Source organism: Prionailurus bengalensis, chromosome E2 (assembly GCF_016509475.1).
Source record: "Prionailurus bengalensis isolate Pbe53 chromosome E2, Fcat_Pben_1.1_paternal_pri, whole genome shotgun sequence".
Lineage (NCBI taxonomy): Eukaryota > Metazoa > Chordata > Mammalia > Carnivora > Felidae > Prionailurus > Prionailurus bengalensis.
The window spans coordinates 7328154-7346511 of NC_057352.1; the positions used below are offsets into that span (position 1 = coordinate 7328154).

Below are 18358 nucleotides of genomic sequence, written 5' to 3' on the forward strand. Positions count from 1 at the left end.
GCCCATGGTTAAAACATGTATGTGATTTTCCAGGCCTGATCATAGGCAAATATGAAGGCTTTCCCCTGGAGGGCAGACCCCTGCAGGTGGGGGTGGGGGGCTGGGAAGCTGCCCTCCCCACTCCAGACTTGGTGACAGCCAGTGCATCAAAATCCCAGAAGGGAGTTCCTCCCGTCAAGGACTCAGACATCTCTGGCTGGTCATATGCTTTGCACCCTAGGCCAGCTGTCTTCATTCCTACCTCTCTGGGTTCTTCAGGTGCCTCTACTGAGGCCTCCTGATGGGGGAAGGAGGAGGAAAACTTGAAGACACTTTCCCCGCCCAGACTCTGCACTTTCCACCCCTAGCTCCCCACCCCCATCCCTTGCAGTCATTTCCTCTCAGTGATTCTCCTCCCACTGACCCACCCCCTACTCCTTGGTGATAAATTCCCACTTTTCCTTACTGTATTCAGAGTGGAGTACTGGCCTCTCTCCCCTCCTGCCACACCCCATTGTGGTGGTTCCTGTGGCCCCAAATACAGTCTTTACCTTTCCTTAATAAGTGTCACAAATAATTTTGTCCTTGACAATCATATTTTTTTTCCCTTTAGCACCCAACCACCTTTCTCTGGGGGGGAGGAAACAGAAAGGGGGGGTGCTTTCTCTGATTTAGCTTCTTGCTTGTACAACATACCATCGCAGTGTGTGATTAAAGGCCTTGTTGTTACCTTTCATTTTGACTCATTGTTGCTTCAATTGCCTACTTAGGTATCTCGCTTAGCTAAGCTCCAGCCACCACCTGGCTCAGCACCTACTACTGTTGCTGGTCAGGACACCTGGGTCCCTGAGGGCCTATGTGACTTGATGCCTGGCCAGAGACCTGGCTTGAGGAAGGAGAAAAAATCCCACGGACAGCCTCCCCTCACCACCCCTCTGTGGATCCAAACAAAGGATTAAAACCAGCCCCTTCCCACCATTGAATTAGAACATGTTGTCATTCTCTGGTCCAAATATCGATAAGAATCTCGCTGTTGGACCCTGGTAGGAAATGGCGCAGGTAGGGAAGAAAGACTCTGCTCTGGGGCAGTGATGCAAGTGGAGTTTCTGCTGCTCAGGGCAGAGGTGGGGTCTCAGACCTCCAAGTCAGGGTGAAGTTGGGGTGGGGCTCCGGGAGTCACTCCAGTAGTCCCTCCCCCACCCACCGCACCTGTCTTTCATTTTCAGTTCCTGAAAGTGTCTTAAATCACTCTTGCTTCCATTACCAAGGCTGCTGTCTCCACGTGGGCTTGGGTTTTCCTTTTCCCCAAAGTCACAACAGTTTCCTCTCCGACCTTTTGGCCTCCAGCCTCTCCCTTCCGGCTCTTCCCTACACTGGCCTCAGAGGGATCATGTTGATTGCTATATGATCCTGCCCCTTTCCTGCTCAAGAACCTTCCATGGCTCCCCATTGCCTTCAGATAAAGCTCCAGCTTGTCTGTCTTCCCCCACTGCTTGAACTAGTTGAGGGTCAGGACTGATTCAAATCTGTCCTTTTTTTTTTTCTATGATAGTTTGTGAGTGAATTAATGAATGAACGATATAAGTGAGGGTGTGTGTTACTTGTCCAGATGAGGACTCTTTCATACCTCTGACACTATGTAGGCTAGCCTGAGACCCATCCCGAGGAGGGCACCTCCACGAGGGTCCCGAGGCTCTGACTCTCCGGAGGGGCTGGCCAGGTGGGATTGTAACAACACTCCGACCTGCTGGAAGGGTGGACTTGCTTCAAGCTCATGCACTCCTTGCTTGCTGACTTCAGACCCTTTATCTGTACCAGAACTAGCTTGCTTTCTTTGAGGTTTGCAGCTCACTGACCTTGAGGAGTGAAGGACCAGACTTTCCCAGAAGAGAGGCGGGACTCCATTCGAAGACAGCTGCCGTGGATGCCAGCCAGTCTGTTCAGGGTCATGTCTCAGGTCCATGGCCAACCACTTGGGCACCTGCTTCTCCTGCACTCAGCTCCCCTCCCTTTTCCTGTGCCGTCTTCCCAGGTTGCCAGCTTCCTGAATAAAGCACCATCGACTCGTCTCTCGAGTATTGATTTTTTTTTTCTTTTCTTTTAATTCCAGTATAGTTAACACGCAGTATTATATTAGTTTCAGTTATACTGGTTGACATGACTATTATTTATTTCCAAGCGGTGAGCGGCCGCACCTGACTTCAGGACCAGCTTTCTGTCCAGTTAACAGCTCTCAGCTACAGACAACTGGTCATGAGCCCAGGAGGCAGGGCTTGGGGGCTCCTGTCCTTCCTTACTGCCTTACTTGAGCAAGACCCTTGCCTCCTCTGAGTCTCAGGACCCGCCTGCCCCACGCAGAAAGGGGACCAGATTATCTCAAAGATTAATCACAGCTGACTGTGAGTCTGAAGTTCTCTTTTCTAGGTTTGTGGCCTCTTGTACCTACCACAGGCTTCCTGTCTGAACTTCCTCTGTCCTCCCACAGCCCACGGATTCCTTTCTCTGTCAGAGGGGCCACTGAAGGCAAACTGTCCCAGGGCATGACAGAGGGATGCCGCTGTGGCTGCTGCTGCTGTGTGGAGGTGAGTGAACTGAGGGGAGAGGGAACCCCATTTGGGGGAGGCATCGAAGCTCCGAGCTGAGTCTTTCCCTCTCTCTCCAGGGCCCCTGCTTCGGGTTCTGGGCTACCAGCTGGAGCTACAGGAGTCCGTGACTGTCCAGGAGGGCTTGTGTGTCCACGTGCGCTGCAAATTTTTTTTGCCCTGGTTTAGCTTTGGATTCATCTCCATATCTTGGTTCCAGAAAGGGGCAGATGTTTACTACGATCCTCCAGTGGCCACAAACAAACCAGACAGGAAGTTGCATGAGAGGACCCAGGGCCGGTTCTTCCTCCTTGGGGACCCCCAGACTGAGGACTGCTCCCTGTACATCACAGATGTCAACATGGGGGACAGTGGGACTTACTTCTTACATGTCGATACACACTCATATCTATATAATATGCTTTCTCTGAATGTGACAGGTATGGGAGGGGCCCAGGGAAAGACCCCAGGGTGTGGGGCATCACAGATGGAAAAATGAAGGTTCTGTGCCTTTTGGGGGTGGTGTGGAGTGGAGACAGCCATGACAAGACACTGGGGTGGGCTGACAAAACACCGAGGGGCCCCAACATTGTGTCTGTCCTCACCAGCTCTGACCCACACACCTCACATCCTTACCCCGGGGACCCTGGAGTCCGGCCGCCCCGGGGACCTGAACTGCTCTGTGCCCTGGGCCTGCGAGCGGGGAATGCCCCCCATCTTCTCCTGGACGTCAGCCGCCTTCACCTCCCTGGGTCCCAGGACGCGCCTCTCCTCAGTGCTCACCCTCACCCCACGGCCCCAGGACCACGGCACCAACCTCACCTGTCAAGTGCAATTCCCTGCAATTGGTGTGATGGTGGAAAGGACCATCCAGCTCAATGTCACCTGTGAGTGGAGGGCCAGGAGCACCCAGGTGCCTGAGGGGTGGGGCCAGGGCAGAGCTAGGCTGTGGTTTAACAATGGGGTCTTGGTAGCTAAGCGGGAAGGGGATCCCCTTATCTGTGGCCCCGGGTCCTGGGGGAATGGCCCACCACCCACTCCTCCGTTGCCATGAATGCCAAGGCAGCCTCATCCTTCTGTCCAGATGCTCCACAGAACACAGCCATCAGGATCTTCCAAGGAAACAGAATAGGTAGGAAAGAACCTCTTTTCTCCGGGGCTGGGGTGGAAACCCGGGCTCTGCCAGGACAGCCCTACTTGGCTCTCAAGCTTCTGCTGGCCAGGAACAGGCCTGAGACACACATACAAGAAGCCGGACACTGAGTTCAGACAAAGGGAGCAGTGGGCTGGCCAGAGGCCTGCACAAACTTGGACTCCCTGAAGTTAATGTTTGTGCACCATATGTATCCCCTGTCTCAGCCCTCGGGCCTCCATCTGCTGGACGGTGGGGGCAGCTCCCGGGCAAATCATCCCAGCCTCGACTGTAGGCCTGCTGCCTGGACTCTGCCAGTCCCCTCCTCAGAGCGAGTGTGGACATCACAAGAGGAGAGAGTCACCAGCCTCACCTAACTCCTCTCTCCCTCTCTGCATCTCTCTCCCCCAAAGCCCTAGAGACTCTGCAAAACACCTCGTCCCTTCTCATCCGGGAGGGCCAGGACCTGCGGCTGCTCTGTGCTGCTGCCGGCAACCCCCCCGCCGAGCTGAGCTGGTTCTGGGGGTCCCCTGCCCTGAATGCCACCCCCATGTGCACGACCCACATCCTGGAGCTGCCTCAAGTCGGGGCTGCGGAGGAAGGAACGCTCACTTGCCGAGCTCAGAACTCGCTGGGCTCCCAGCACGTCTCCCTGCGTCTCTCTGTGGTCTGTGAGTGTGGGGACCCCCGGGGGGGGGGGGCGGGACGCCCGGGGCCTGGGGAGCAGAGGCGTCGCTGACCCTGCCCCCCCACCCCCCCGCAGGCCCCCCGCGGCTGCTCGGCCCCTCCTGCTCCTGGGAGGGCGAGGCTCTGGGCTGCACCTGCTCCGCCAGAGCCCGGCCGGCCCCCACCCTGCGCTGGCGGCTGGGGGAGGGGCTGCTGGAGGGGAACCACAGCGACGCCTCCTTGACCGTCACCTCCAGCTCCGAGGGGCCCTGGGCCAACAGCTCCCTGAGCCTCAGGGGGCCGCTGCTCTCCGACCTCAGACTCGGCTGCGAGGCCCAGAATGAGCACGGGGCCCAGAGCACCGCCGCCGTCCTGGTGTTGCTGCCAGGTCTGGGGGCTGTGGGGAGGTGGGGTGGGTGGGGGGTGTTACCTGGAGGACTAGGAGCTTGGTCCTTGCACTACATCCCTTGCTAGGGAAGCTGTGACAAAGTCCCTCACACTGGGCAGTTCAAACAATGGAGATTTACTCTCTCCCAGTTCTGGATAGAATCAAGGTGTCCACAAATCAGTTCCTTCTGAGACTGTGAGAACCTGTTCCAGCCTCCCCCTGGATTCTAGTGTTTGCTGGCAATCTTTGATGCTCCTCAGCTTGTGCAAGCATCACCCCTTCTCTGCCTTCATGTTTTCCTGGCACCCTCTTGGGTGTGCGTCTGTGTCCAAATATCCCCATTTTATGAGGACACTCGTCATATTGGGTTAGGACCCACCCTAGCGATCCCATTTTAACTTGATTACCTTTGTAAAGACCCTGTTGCAAGGAAAGTCACATTGTGAGGGTGGAGGGGTGTACCAGAGGGCTGGGACTTCAGCATAGGAATTTGGCAGGGGACACAATTCAGCCCCCAAGAGCCTCAGAGAGATGGGAATGGGGTGGGGAGGCACCTAAGGCCCCAAATGGAGCAGCTGTAGGCTTAAGATCTTTAGTCCTGAGGCCAGGGGAAGGGGCCAGTCCAGTGTCCACAGGGCAATGGAATGCCATGTGATGGGTGGCGGGTTATACTAAAGGGACACAGAGGGAGAGAAGTGGAGGGTTGGAGGATGTCATGTATTGGAACTGGAGCTTACACAGAACTCAAATTTTCTGCAGATAAGCCAGAACCCAGGGCCAGTGGCGTCCTGGGAGCCGTCGGGGGAGCGGGCATCATGACCCTGCTACTTTCTCTCTGCCTTTGTCTCATCTTCAGGTGAGAGTGGGCTCCAGGGATGGAGGGAGAGGCCTGGAGTGGAAAGGGCATGAGGTCATGGAATCTTAGAGGGCCCGAGCTAGAGGAACTCGGGCTGCTGGGAACTCCAAGATCCAGGGAAGGAGGCTGCGTGGTGGAGTGAAGCATCCCGTAGCCAATCGGGTCAAGCCTGGGTTCTCTTCCCAGCCCCTGGTCCAGCTCTTGGATTAGGGGAAGCACTTGGAGACAGGACCCACACCCACCTGCCTCCTTCTATGCTCTTTGTGGGATGCAGGGGATGGTCTACCCGCTGCATGCCCCAAATAACCAGGCTGAAAGTCCCGGGGCTGTTCCCTTAGAGTGAAGACCCTCAGGAAGAGAGCAGCCCAGCCAGTGCAAATCATGGATTTGAACCCAGCCGGTGACTCAGGCTCTGGGGTGAGTGACAGACCACGAGCTCCTATCCAGCCTATGCCCTTTGGAAGCCGCCCTCAGCGAATAGTCGAGCATTTCCCTTTTTAACATCTAACACTTGCTCCAGTTCCAGTTTTAAATTATTGATTCAACTGCTCTAATCCTTCTGCTTCTGATGGAGTGTGGATATAATCCGGTTGCTCGTTGGTGGGTATTTATGCCTCCTATATCAGAGTATCGTATTCCCCTGGAATATTAGCCTTTTTCTTGTGGCGTTGGTTACCCAGAAGCGTAAGGGCCCTAGCTTAGTGTGGGTCAGACCCACTGAGTAGGGAAGTGGTGACTTGAGCCCTAGGGTAGAGACTGGGGCACCCCGAAGTCACATTTTGCGCATCACTCCCATTTTGCATCCTTCAAATCTACCACTGTCAGTGGTAGATAAATATCAACCTCATTTATTATATGCACTTTACGTATAATAAAACGCACCCATTTGAATGTGAATTTTGACAAATGTGAATGTTAAGAGCATATGTAACCATGTTCTCGATCAAGATGTGGAACATTTCCAGGGCACCTGGGAGGCTCAGGTGGTTAAGCGTCTGACTCTTGGGTTGGCTCAGGGCATGATCTCACAGTTATGGGTTCAAGCCCCATGGGTCCGAGCCCCGTGCTATCAGCTGCTTGGGATTCTCTGTCTCTCTCTTTTTCTGCCCCTCCCCTGCTCTCTCTCTAGCTCTCTCTCTAAATAAATAAATAAACTTAAAAGAAATAAACCATTAAAAAAAAAAGATGTAGAACATTTTCATCATGTCCCTAAATTCCTTTGTTCCCCTGCCCAGTCAGTTCAACCTTTCCAGAAATCACTGATTTTTATCACTGTGGATTACTTTTGTCCCTTCTGGGACTTTATATAAAAGGAATCATGCAGGGGCACCTGGGTGGCTCAGTCAGTTATGTGTCCGACTTCGGCTCAGGTCATGATCTTGCAGTTTGTGAGTTCTAGCCTCGTGTCAGGCTCTGTGCTAACAGCTTGGAACCTGGAGCCTGCTTCAGATTCTGTGTCTTCCTCTCTCTGCCCCTCCCCTGCTCATGCTCCCTCTCTGTCTCTCAATAGTGAATAAACATTAAAAAAAAAAACTAAAAACAAAAAAAGGAATCATGCAATATTTACTAATTTATCTGGTTTCTATCACTTCATGAAAAGACACAAAAATCCTAAACATGTATTCCTTCCATAACAGAGCACCATTCATCAAAATAAGTATACTTGAAAACTGACAGAACAGCAAGGAGAAATAGACATACTGGCAATCGTAGCTGAGTTTTTCAAACTCTTCTCTCCGTAACTGGTAGAACACATACACACAAAATCGTTTTTTTAAGTTTATTTATTTACTTCAAAAGGGAGGGAGAGCACAAGCAGAGAGAGAGAGAGGGAGAGAGAGAATCCCAAGCAAGCTCCATGCTGTCAGCACAGAGCCCAACATGGGGCTCGATCCCATGAACTGTGAGATCCTGACCTGAGCCGAAACCAAGAGTTGGACGCTTAACTGACTGAGCCACCCAGGTGCGCCTCCCCCCCATATCATTTTAAAAGTTTAATTTACGTAATTCCCCGTCTTGTTTCTCCTTGGTGGATCTTGGGGAGCGGAACCCTTAACATGAGCTAAATCCCCATCTTGTCGTGAATCGCGACATATATCTTCCATTTCTTTACCTTCAAATTCTCAATTTTTTTCCTTTAAGCGAACGTCTCTTGTAGTCAGTACAGTATAGTGGTTCAAAGCATGGACTCTGGAGCTGGACTCCTGCATTCAAATCCCATCTTTCCCTACGGACAAACTGGGTGACCTTGGGCAAGTGGCACACACCTCCGTTTATTTTTGGTGACATGGGAATGTTAAGAGTATAGAGGGTAGTTACAAGAAGTGTCTAGAACACTAGCTGGCACGGGGTAAGCACAGCGTTCATTACTACAGTCAGAGTCGTTACCTCCTCTAGCGAGTAAGTCCTAAGAGCGGTTTGTTTTGTAGCTATTGTTTTATTCCCGCTTGTGTCCCCAGAGACCAGAGAAATGCCCAACAGTTTCCTCTTAATCCGAGAATTACTTCTCGTTTTGCCTCTCTCAGCGCCTGTGTGAGGGCTTGTTTCTTTTTTCTTAAGCTTATTTATTTATTTTTGAGAGAGAAAGAGAGCTAGAGCTTGCAAGTGGGGGAAGAGCATAGAGGGAGGGAGAGAGTGAATCCCAAGCAGCCTCTGCACTGTCAGCGAGGAGCCAGATGCAAGGCTCGAACTCAAGAACTTCGAGATCATGACCTGAGCCGAAACCAAGAGCTGGACGCCCAACCGACTGAATAACCCAGACGCCCCTGTGAGAACTTGTTTCTTGCTGCTGTCGCCTGGGGGTGTCACGGGCAGGGAGCAGGTGTGGGCGAGGGTGTCTGGTTGCCATCTTGACTGCGGGAACTGACCTCTGCTCCATTTTCTAGAGCTTGTCCAGAAACGGGATATGTCATCCCTGCCTTGCTTCATATTTCTAAATGTCTCCTAACCCAGATGTAGAACTTGGAACGTATTTGTTTTCTATTTGTTTAGTAATTGCCTCTCCTAGGAAACCATAAGCTGTGTGGTACCAGGAACTGTTATCTGCTTTCTTTGTCACCCCACGCACTGCACCTCACACACTGGCTGGAAAAAGGACAGTACTATCATTGGAAAGAATTGGTTTTGAGTCCTGGCTCAGTGGTGCCTTTATTTTATTTTATTTTATTTTATTTTAATTTAATTTTATTTTATTTTATTTTATTTTTATTTTATTTTATTTTATTTTATTTTTATTTAATTTTAATTTAATTTAATTTAATTTAATTTAATTTTAATTTAATTTAATTTAATTTAATTTAATTTAATTTTACTTTGTTTTGAGAGAGTGATCAGGGGAAGAGCAGAGAGAGAGAGGGAGGGAAAGAATCTTAAGCAGGCTCTGTGCTGAGCACAAAGCCTGCTGACACTGGGTTCCATCTCACAACCCTGAGATCATGACCTGAGCCCAAATCAAGATCCGATGCTTAACTGACTGAGCCACCCAGGAGCCCCAGTGGTGCATTTATATAGATAGGTGTCTTTAGGACAATGTATGTATATAATCTCTCTTAGCCTTGGTTTTACTATTTGTGTGATGAATGTGATAATAATATCTTCTCCCAGCCTTTAAAAAAAAAAAAGTAGGGGCACCTGGGTGGCCCAGTTGGTTAAGCACCTGACTTTGACTTTGGTTCAGGTTGTGGTCTCACAGGTCATGGGTTCAAGCCCCTCACTGGGCTCTCTGCTGTCGGTGTGGAGCCCACTGTTCCCTTCTGTCTCTGCCCCTCCCCTGCTCTCATTCCCTCAAAAATAAATACATTAAAAAAAATTTTTTTTAACGTAATGCAGTTAAGATAAACACTGACTAAGGGCTGGCCAACCTTAATTATTAAACATTCAAAAATAAATGAATGGGTGAATGATAAAAATTCCATCAGGGCCCATCCCCTTCTGGCCCTTGGCTGCTTTCTCCCAGACCCTGCTGACTGGCTCCAAATTCCTCCTCTTCCTTCCACTCAGGCGCATCAGCACCGGGTCTTGACAGACATCCCTGCAGACCCCCCAGCTCCTGCTGGGACTAGCCCCGTTTCAGGAGAAGAACAGGAACTCCACTATGCTTTCCTCCGATTTCCCAAGCTGAAGCCTCGGGAACAGGAAGGCGTCAACACCGAGTACTCAGAGATCAAGACATACAAGTGAGGAATTGTTTGTCTCCTAGTTCTGGAGCCTGGAAGTCTGAGATCACGTGTCAGCAGAGGTCTCTCTCCTTGGCTTGTAGATGGCCGTCTTCTCCCTGTGAACTTACCTGGTCTTCCCTCTGTGTGTCCGTGTCTCAATTTCTTCTTCTTCTTTTTATTTTTTTAAACATTTTTTAATGTGGTTTTTTTTTTTTTTTGAGAGAGAGAGTGCAAGCAGGGGAGAGGCAGAGAGAGAGAGAGAGAAGGACAGAGGATTCGAAGCAGGTTCTGCTGATAGCACAGAGGCCAGTGCAGGGCTCCAACTCATGAACCATGAGATCATGACCGGAGCTGAAGTCGGAGGCTCAACCAACTGAGCCACCCAGGTGCCCCTCAATTTCTTCTTCTTAAAAAAAAATTTTTTTAATGTTTATTTATTTTGGGGAGAGACAGAGACAGAGTGTGAACAGGGGAGGGGCAGAGAGAGGGAGACGCAGAATCCGAAACAGGCTCCAGGCTCCGAGCCATCAGCACAGAGACTGACGCGGGGCTCGAACTCACAAGCCACGAGATCATGACCTGAGCCGAACTCGGACGCTTAACCGACTGAGCCACCCAGGCGCCCCAATTTCTTCTTCTTACAAGGATGCCAGATACACTGGATTAGGGCCCACCCTAGCGACCTCATTGTATCTGAAATTGTCCCTTTAAAGACCCTACTCCTGTAGTCACCTTGAGAGTCCTGGTCGTATCCCTTCTGCCAATTCCTTCTAGTTTCCTAGTGTCCTGGTGTCTTGTCCAGCTTCCCACTGGACAGTAAGTGGTGTGTCCTGGCCGGTCAAATCCCGCCCCCCCCCCATCTCCTCTCAGAAGAGAATGGACTTCTCCCTATGTGTTTGGAGAATGCAAGGCAACATAAGTTAATGAAAGACTGCCTCCCCATGTTTAGAGAAACACAACTAAAATGTAAGGATTCAGGGGCGCCTGAGTGGCTCGGTCAGTTGAGTGTCCAACTCTTATTTCAGTTCAGGTCATGATCTCACAGTTTCATCAGTTCGAGCCCCATGTCAGGCTCTGCACTGGAGTCTGCTTGGGATTTTCTCTCTCTCTCTCTCTGTCTCTCTCTGCCCCTCTCCCCTGCTTGTGCATCCCCTCTCTCTGAAATAAAATAAAAATTAATTAAAAAAAAAATGTAGGGGCGCCTGGGTGGCTCAGTCAGTTGGGCATCTGACTTCAGCTCAGGTCATGATCTCGCAGTCTGTGAGTTCAAGTCCCACATCAGGTTCTGTGCTGACAGCTCGGAGCCTGGAGCCTGCTTTGGATTCTGTGTCTCCCTCTCTCTCTGCCCCTCCCCTGCTCATGGTCTATCTCTCTCTGTCTCTCAAAAATGAATAAATGTTAAAAAAATTATAAAAATAAATAAAATTAAAATAAAATAAAATAAAATAAAATAAAATAAAATGTAGGGGTACCTAGATGGCCCAGTTGGTTAAGCTTCCAAAATCGACTTAGGTTGTGATCTCACGGTTCATGAATTCAAGCCCCGTATCAGGCTCTGTGCTGACAGAGCAGAGCCTGCTTGGGATTCTCTCTCCCTCTCTCCCTGCCCCGCCCTGCATGGTATCTCTCTCTCTCTCTCTCTTCCTCTCAAATATATAAGCTTAAAAAAATAAAATGGAAAGATTCAGAAAGGTTGAAATGACAAGATGTCGAAAGAGATACCATGCACCATGCAAGCACTAAACAAAAGAAAGCTGGTGTTGGTGTCCTAAATTCAGATGAATGAGTCTTTGAGGCAAAAGCCATTAAGAATGGGCATTTTGTAGGGCGCCTGCGTGGCTCAGTCAGTTTAGCGTCTTACTTGTGCTCAGGTCATGATCTCAAGGTTCGTGAGTTCCAGCCTGCTTCAGATCCTCTGCCCCCCCCCTCTGCCCCTCCCCCTCTCGTGTGGGCACCCTCTCTCTCAAAAATAAATAAACATTCGGGGCACCTGGGTGGCTCAGTTGGTTGAGCGTCCGACTTCAGCTCAGGTCATGATCTCGCGGTCCGTGAGTTCGAGCCCCGCGTCGGGCTCTGTGCTGACAGCTCAGAGCCTGGAGCCTGCTTCAGATTCTGTGTCTCCCTCTCTCTCTGGCCCTCCCCTGTTCATGCTCTGTCTCTCTCTGTCTCAAAAATAAACATTAGGGGCGCCTGGGTGGCGCAGTCGGTTAAGCGTCCGACTTCAGCCAGGTCACGATCTCGCGGTCCGTGAGTTCGAGCCCCGCGTCAGGCTCTGGGCTGATGGCTCAGAGCCTGGAGCCTGTTTCTGATTCTGTGTCTCCCTCTCTCTCTGCCCCTCCCCCGTTCATGCTCTGTCTCTCTCTGTCCCAAAAATAAATAAAAAACGTTGAAAAAAAAAATTTAAAAATAAAAAAATAAAAAAAAAATAAACATTAAATAAATAAATAAATAAATAAATAACATTAAAAACAATGGGCACTTCATAAAGATCAAAGGCTTAATTCACACACACCCCAAATATACAAGTGTAATATGTAGGCATCTACAAATGGAATTTTGAAACACACAAAGCACATATAATCACAGAATTACAGTTACTTGTCACAGGTGCTGGACTCTTACTGTTTTACAGTGACTCTTGAGGCTGTGCCCAGGGCTAGTGTGTGACCTCGTGAGCAGGGAAGGGATGGCCGCCACGTGGATTCCGAGGGAGGGAGGACAGTGGGCCTCCTCACACCCCCTTCTAGCCTCCCCCATCTCCCAGGTCCTGATGCCCCCCCACCTGCCCCACCGGCAGCACTGACTTCCACAGACATGTACGGCCTGTGATTCAGGTGGTCTGGCCCAAAGGAAGGAACCCTTTTTCACTTTGCAAAAAAATGACCCCAGAAGGGAGGGGCATTGGCAGGAAGGCAGGAGATGGGGCTCGAGCCCTGCAAAGGGTGTGAATTTGGGCGAGGCTCTCACCCTCTCTGGCCTCTAGGCCCAGGGTCCCCAGCAGTGGAGATGTGGTGGTGGATGGCTGATTCCCAAGGGCTGTCCCGGCCCTGACAGCGTCTGCGTGCGAGGTTCCTTCTCTGAGGAGGGCCACTGTTCTGACATCACTGTCACCTTCCTGTCGGGGCCTCCTTTCAGTCTTGCAGCTCTTAGCTTCTGAGAGACAAACCCGGAGAAACAGGCTCCCGGGGACCTGGCGCCTCCAAGCCCAGACATGCTTCTGCTGCTGTTGGCCCTGCTCTGGGGAAGGGAGGGGCCGAGGGCCAGAGGGGGGCCGGGAGGGGGCCACAGGGGGATTATTGGCTGCAAGTGCAGGACGAAAAGGGGCAGGAGGGCCTGTGTGTGCGAGTGTCCTGCAGATGCTTCTATCCCCGGGAAGGCTGGTCTGAGTCTACCCCAGCTCTCGGCTACTGGTTCCGGAAAGGGGCCGGTGTACAACAGGATGTTCTAGTGGCCACAAACAAGCCAGATGGAAAAGTGCGGCAGGAGTCCCAGGGCCGATTCCGCCTCCTCGGAAACCCCCAGGACTACGACTGCTCCCTGGACATCAGAGATGTACGGAGAGGGGACTCGGGGACATATGTCTTTAGGGTGGAGAGAGGGCCTTCTGTGAGATATACTTACACACGGGACCAGCTCTCCGTGCGTGTGACAGGTAAGGAGCAGATTGTGGGAGAGGCCACAGGGGAAGGTTGGGGGTCCCAGGACAACCCGGGAGGGGCTGGGGGTAATGCATGTTGGGGCTCAGAGGCAGGGGCTGGACCAAAGCTTGAGGCTTCTCTCAAGGCTGCACCTCGGACCCTCCTCCTGATCCCCGTGTCTCCCCATCTCCCCCTAGCCCTGACCCAGACACCTGACATCCTTATCTCGGGGACCCTGGAGTCTGGACACCCCAGTAATCTGACCTGCTCTGTGCCCTGGGCCTGTGCGTGGGGCACGCCCCCCATCTTCTCCTGGACATCAGCGGCCCTCGCCTCCCTGGGCCCCAAGACCCACCTCTCCTCTGTGCTCACCCTCACCCCACGGCTGCAAGACCACGGCACCGACCTCACCTGTCAGGTGACCTTGCCTGGGACCGGAGTGACCACAATGAGGACCATTCACCTCAACGTGTCCTGTGAGAACCGGGCCAGGGCCACCCAGATCCCTGATGGGGTCCTGAGGGCAGTTGGCTGGGGGGTCAGGGCCTGGGACCTTGGGTGTCGGGTCCTGGCATGTGGGCTGGGAGGGGGTCAGGAGGATCTCCACCCTCTTCCCATTTCTGCAGCTCCCGTGGGGACTGAGGGCCAATGTCCACCAGCCCTCTCCGTTGACGCCGATCTGCCATGTCTTTCTGTCCCAGATTCTCCGTGGAACTTGACCGTCACTGTCTTCCAAGAAAACGGCACAGGTAGGATAGGGGCTCCTGCTAGGGTGCAGGGAGCAAGGGCAGGGCCAGGTCCCTCTTGTGGGTCCCCCAGGGGCCCTCCCCCTCCCCGGCCCCCATGGCCCTGTGAGCAGCTGTCCCCTTCGGCCCCTCCCTCCCCCACTTCTGCCCTCCCCCCTGTTATCAGGAGAGCAAGCACAGGGCGACACTGCCCCTTACCATGCACCTCCGGACGCCCTCACCTTTTATCTTCCTGCCAACCGTTTATCTGAGTGCTTTTGAACAGCTAATCTATTCACACGGACACGTATTCATAACGCCCAGCAAAGTCGGCCTCAGATGTCCAGTTCCCTCCCGGAAAGTGTCTCGTGTCCAGAGGCTGCTCTGAGCCTCAGTGTGTTTGCTAAGGATCTAAGGGGCCCTTCGCCGTCAGTAGCACAGACTGTCCTCCTCCTGCTCGGTGACTGCGCAGTGTTCCCTCACGTGGGCGGGTTCTGCTTCTGCGTGCGCCTTCCACTCACGGAACATCACGGCGTTCCTTTCATTCTATTGACCGAAACGCTGCAATCGGTAATCTTGTGCTTGTACCCACTTTCTCAGGGGTGTGTCTGTGCCTTTGGGATAAATTCCTGAAAGTTAAGTAGCTGGGTCACGTGTTCAATTTTTTTCTTACCGAGGCATAACAACTTGACATATAACAACTTATTAGTTTCAGGTGTGTAAGGTCACCATTGGCTATTTATATATGTTGCAAAATGATCGCCTCGGTAAAACTGGGAACATCGTCGTACGTAGTTACAATTTTTTTTTTCTAGTTTTGAGGGCTTCAAGATCTATTCTCTCGGCAACTTTCTAATATGCACGACGCGGTATTGTTAACTATAATCATCTTGTTGTACATTACATCCCCAGGACTTGCTTATTTTATAACTGGAAGTTTTTACCTTTATAAAAAACCTTTAACGTTTATTTTATGTTATTTTTTAAAAAACGTTTAATAGTTATTTATTTTTGACAGAAAAAGAGAGACAGAATGCACGTAGTGGAGGGGCCGAGAGAGAGGGAGACACGGAATCCGAAGCAGGCTCCGGGCTGTGAGCTGTCGGCACAGAGCCTGATGCCGGGCTCGAACTCACAAGCTGTGAGATCATGACCCGAGCCGAAGTCGGACGCTTAACCGACTGAGCCACCCAGGCACCCCAGTTTGTACCTTTTTAAAATGTTTATTTATTTACTGGGGGGGGGGGCAGACAGAGAGGGAGAGGGAGAGAATCCCAAGCAGGCTCCAAGCTGTCAGCTCAGAGCCAGATGTGGGGCTCGAACGCACAAACTTCGAGATCATGACCTGAACCCAAGTCAGTGGCTTAACCAACTGAGCCACCCAGGTGCCACCCCCCCACACACACCACTTTGAGTTTGTAAAAATAAACTGTCTGCCTTTCCTCCTGTGGTGTCCTCTCTGGAGGCCCTCCTCTATCCCACACTCCTTAGCGCCGATTCGGTAGGTCCTCTTAGATGTTCTTTGGACGTGTTCTGTCCTTGGTTGTCTTTGCACTCTCTGTTCCTCCTTCTTGCCGTGCCCTTCCCAGCCCTGTCATCATTTTGCCGCCCCTGCTTGCCTCTCACACTTGACTTCAGAAGCTGCCTCCTCCAGGAGGCCCTCCTGGATCTGCCAGTCTCATTTACATTGCCAGCTCCAAGGCTGCCCAGCCCAGTGTCCCCACCACCTCAACATGAGTCAGGTGGTGTTGGGAGCTCCTGTTCCTGGGTCCTTGTTCCCCACCAGACCATGAGTTTCTACGAGTAAGACCCCTTGGGGTACCCCTTGGGGTACGGTTCGTGAGTTCAAGCCTCGCGTCGGGCTCGGTGCTGACAGCTCAGAGCCTGGAGCCCGCTTCAGATTCTGTGTCTCCCTCTCTCTCACTGCCCCTCCCCCCGCCTCGTGCTCTGTCTCTCTCTGTCTCTCAAAACTAAATAAATGTAAAAAAAAAAAAGTAAGACTAAGTCCCCTTGGAGATGACTTGTTAAGTCAGTAAACAGGTATCAAGTGGAAATCCGAAGAAAGGACAGAGTTTGCTGGGTCAGTGTGGGTCCTGATGGAAGGACGCGGCATTTAGGGCAGGAATGACCACAGCACGGGTGTCCTGAAGGCCCAGGACCCTCTGTCTGTGCTTCCTGGGGCCTGAATCCGGCCAGACAGAGTCCATCCAGGCAGAGATAAAGCTATGTCAGAGGTAAAGTGCAGAGAAAGAAGGGGCCTGAGCAGCCTCTGGGCTTATGCTCAGTGCCTCTCCCTGGATCCCTCTCCCAAAGGGAGGCGCCCAGAGTCTCGATCTCAGTCCATGTCTGTGTGTCTGAGTCTGCCCCTCTCTGCTGGTGTCCACCTGTATCAATTTCTTTGTAATTCTGAACCTCAGTCTCTTTTCCTCCACCACCAGAGCCCTTGGAGAATGGCTCATCTCTTTCAGTCCTGGAGGACCAGTCCCTGCACCTGGTCTGTGTCAACAGCAAACCCCCCCCGCCCCAGTCAGGCTGAGCTGGGCCCCGGGGAGCTGACCCTGTGCTCCTCAAAGCCCTGGAACCCTGGGGTGCTGGAGCTGCCTCGGGCACAGGAGAGAGATGAAGAGGAATACACCTGCTGAGCTCGGAGTGCGGTGGGCTCCCAGCACGCCTCCCTGAGCCTCTCTCTGCAGGGTGAGTGTCCAGGGGCTGCACAGTGGACCCTAATCCCTCAATGCCATTTGGCTCACTGGTCCCCGAGCAGGCAGCCCCAGAGCCCGCTGTCCAGCTGCCGGAAGGCCAGGGCACGGGGTAGCGTGCGGCTCAGGAACGTGGGGTGCTACAGCGGTGACGCAGGGGGGCCTGGGGGACCGATGTCCAGAGACCAGCCAGGAGCAGAGGACACGGTGTAGCAGTCAAGCTCATGAATCCACAAATCCATCGTCCTTCGCCTCATCATCATCGTGTGAGCACTGCCCCAGGGGGAGGGGAGGCCTGAGGAGGGTGGGGGTTGCGGCCGAGTCCCAGAACCAGCACAGGAGGGACTGAACAGGTCAGAGGGCAGGGCAGAGGGGAGGCTGACCAGGTGTGAGGATTCCACAGTGTCCAGGACAGGACGGGCTGCGCCTGCTGTGCTCATAGCCGTCTACAGGGCCAGACCTGCACTCTCCCACCTCCAGTCCTCCAGCCCCTTAACTGGGAACTGGAGTGAATCAGTTGGCCCTGCATTCCCAGGACCAGACTGAAAGGTCCCGGTGTCTTCTCTCAGACTGAGATTCTTCAGGAAGGAGAAGCCAGGCCTGCAGGGGGCGTGGAGGAGGCCAACACCACCCCCAGTTAATCCCTCAGGTGAGTGACGTGGGCAGCTCACCACCCAACATCCCACCATCACCTCCTCCAGGATGGCCCCAGGATTGCTTCACTCAGCACGGCCGAGGTTGAGCTGCCACGTTCCTCTTGAACCTTCTTCTCTGCTGGGATTCCCTCACATGGCTGGCATGGTCTCATCTCTAAGGCCAGAACCGGGGGTGTGGTTCTCCACCGTGACCTCCCTCTGTTCTGCCTGGTCCACTACATCACCTGGTCTTGTCCATCCTTCCTCTAAGCTCATCCTAGCTCCCGTCTCCTCCCCATCCTGACCCTGCTTGTTCCTGTGGCCTCCTCTTTTCCCCGGGCCTCTAACACACCTGTCTCTTGCCTCCCCCTCCGTCCTCAACACTGAGTCTCGGGACACCATTATCATCCACTTTCTCCACAGTATGAAGACCTAGGATTCCTCTCCACAGTCCAAACTGAGGGGCAAACAGGCTAGATTTGAAGACCTGATGTGGTCTCTTTCCCACTGAACTCTCCACCCAGGTCCCTACCTCTCCCTGCATCTTACAACGTCTCCACACCCAGCCGGGTTAGGGTTTTCCTGACTCTGAGACTTTGCCTATGCTGTTACTTCTCCTGAAATGCCATTCCCTCCCCATTCCTGCCTCTCCAAGTCCTAATTACCTTCAGGATCAGTCTTAAATGCCACTCACCTGTGTGTGTGTGTGTGTGTGTGTGCATATGTGCGCACCTGTGTGCATATGTGTGGTTGTATGGTTTTGAGTGGAAGAGTGATAGCCAGTCATTTACTCATAGACTTATTTTTTAAAAATATTTGTTTCTTTTCTTTTAAAGTTTATTTACTTATTTATTTTGAGAGACAGAGGGAGAGAGCACAAGCAGGGGAGGGCAGAGAGAAG

The 18358-nt window shown here is 52.4% G+C and overlaps 2 protein-coding genes across 2 annotated transcripts; both read left to right on the forward strand.

The window, feature by feature from the left end:
- Window positions 1-1555: 1555 nt before the first annotated feature.
- Window positions 1556-9883, forward strand: LOC122493770 (sialic acid-binding Ig-like lectin 5). The gene is made up of 9 exons (XM_043598360.1): window positions 1556-2561; window positions 2642-3001; window positions 3170-3448; window positions 3646-3693; window positions 4107-4364; window positions 4457-4747; window positions 5507-5603; window positions 5942-6020; window positions 9603-9883. The coding sequence occupies exons 1-9, from the start codon at window positions 2531-2533 to the stop codon at window positions 9780-9782; spliced, it is 1623 nt and encodes a 540-aa protein (XP_043454295.1). The 5' UTR covers window positions 1556-2530; the 3' UTR covers window positions 9783-9883.
- Window positions 9884-12191: 2308 nt separating this feature from the next.
- On the forward strand, window positions 12192-16765 carry LOC122495267 (sialic acid-binding Ig-like lectin 12). Its single transcript, XM_043601004.1, is given in 4 exon segments — window positions 12192-13008; window positions 13011-13874; window positions 14100-14204; window positions 16632-16765. Coding segments are annotated over 4 exon segments (1140 nt in total). The 5' UTR covers window positions 12192-12971.
- Window positions 16766-18358: the final 1593 nt, after the last annotated feature.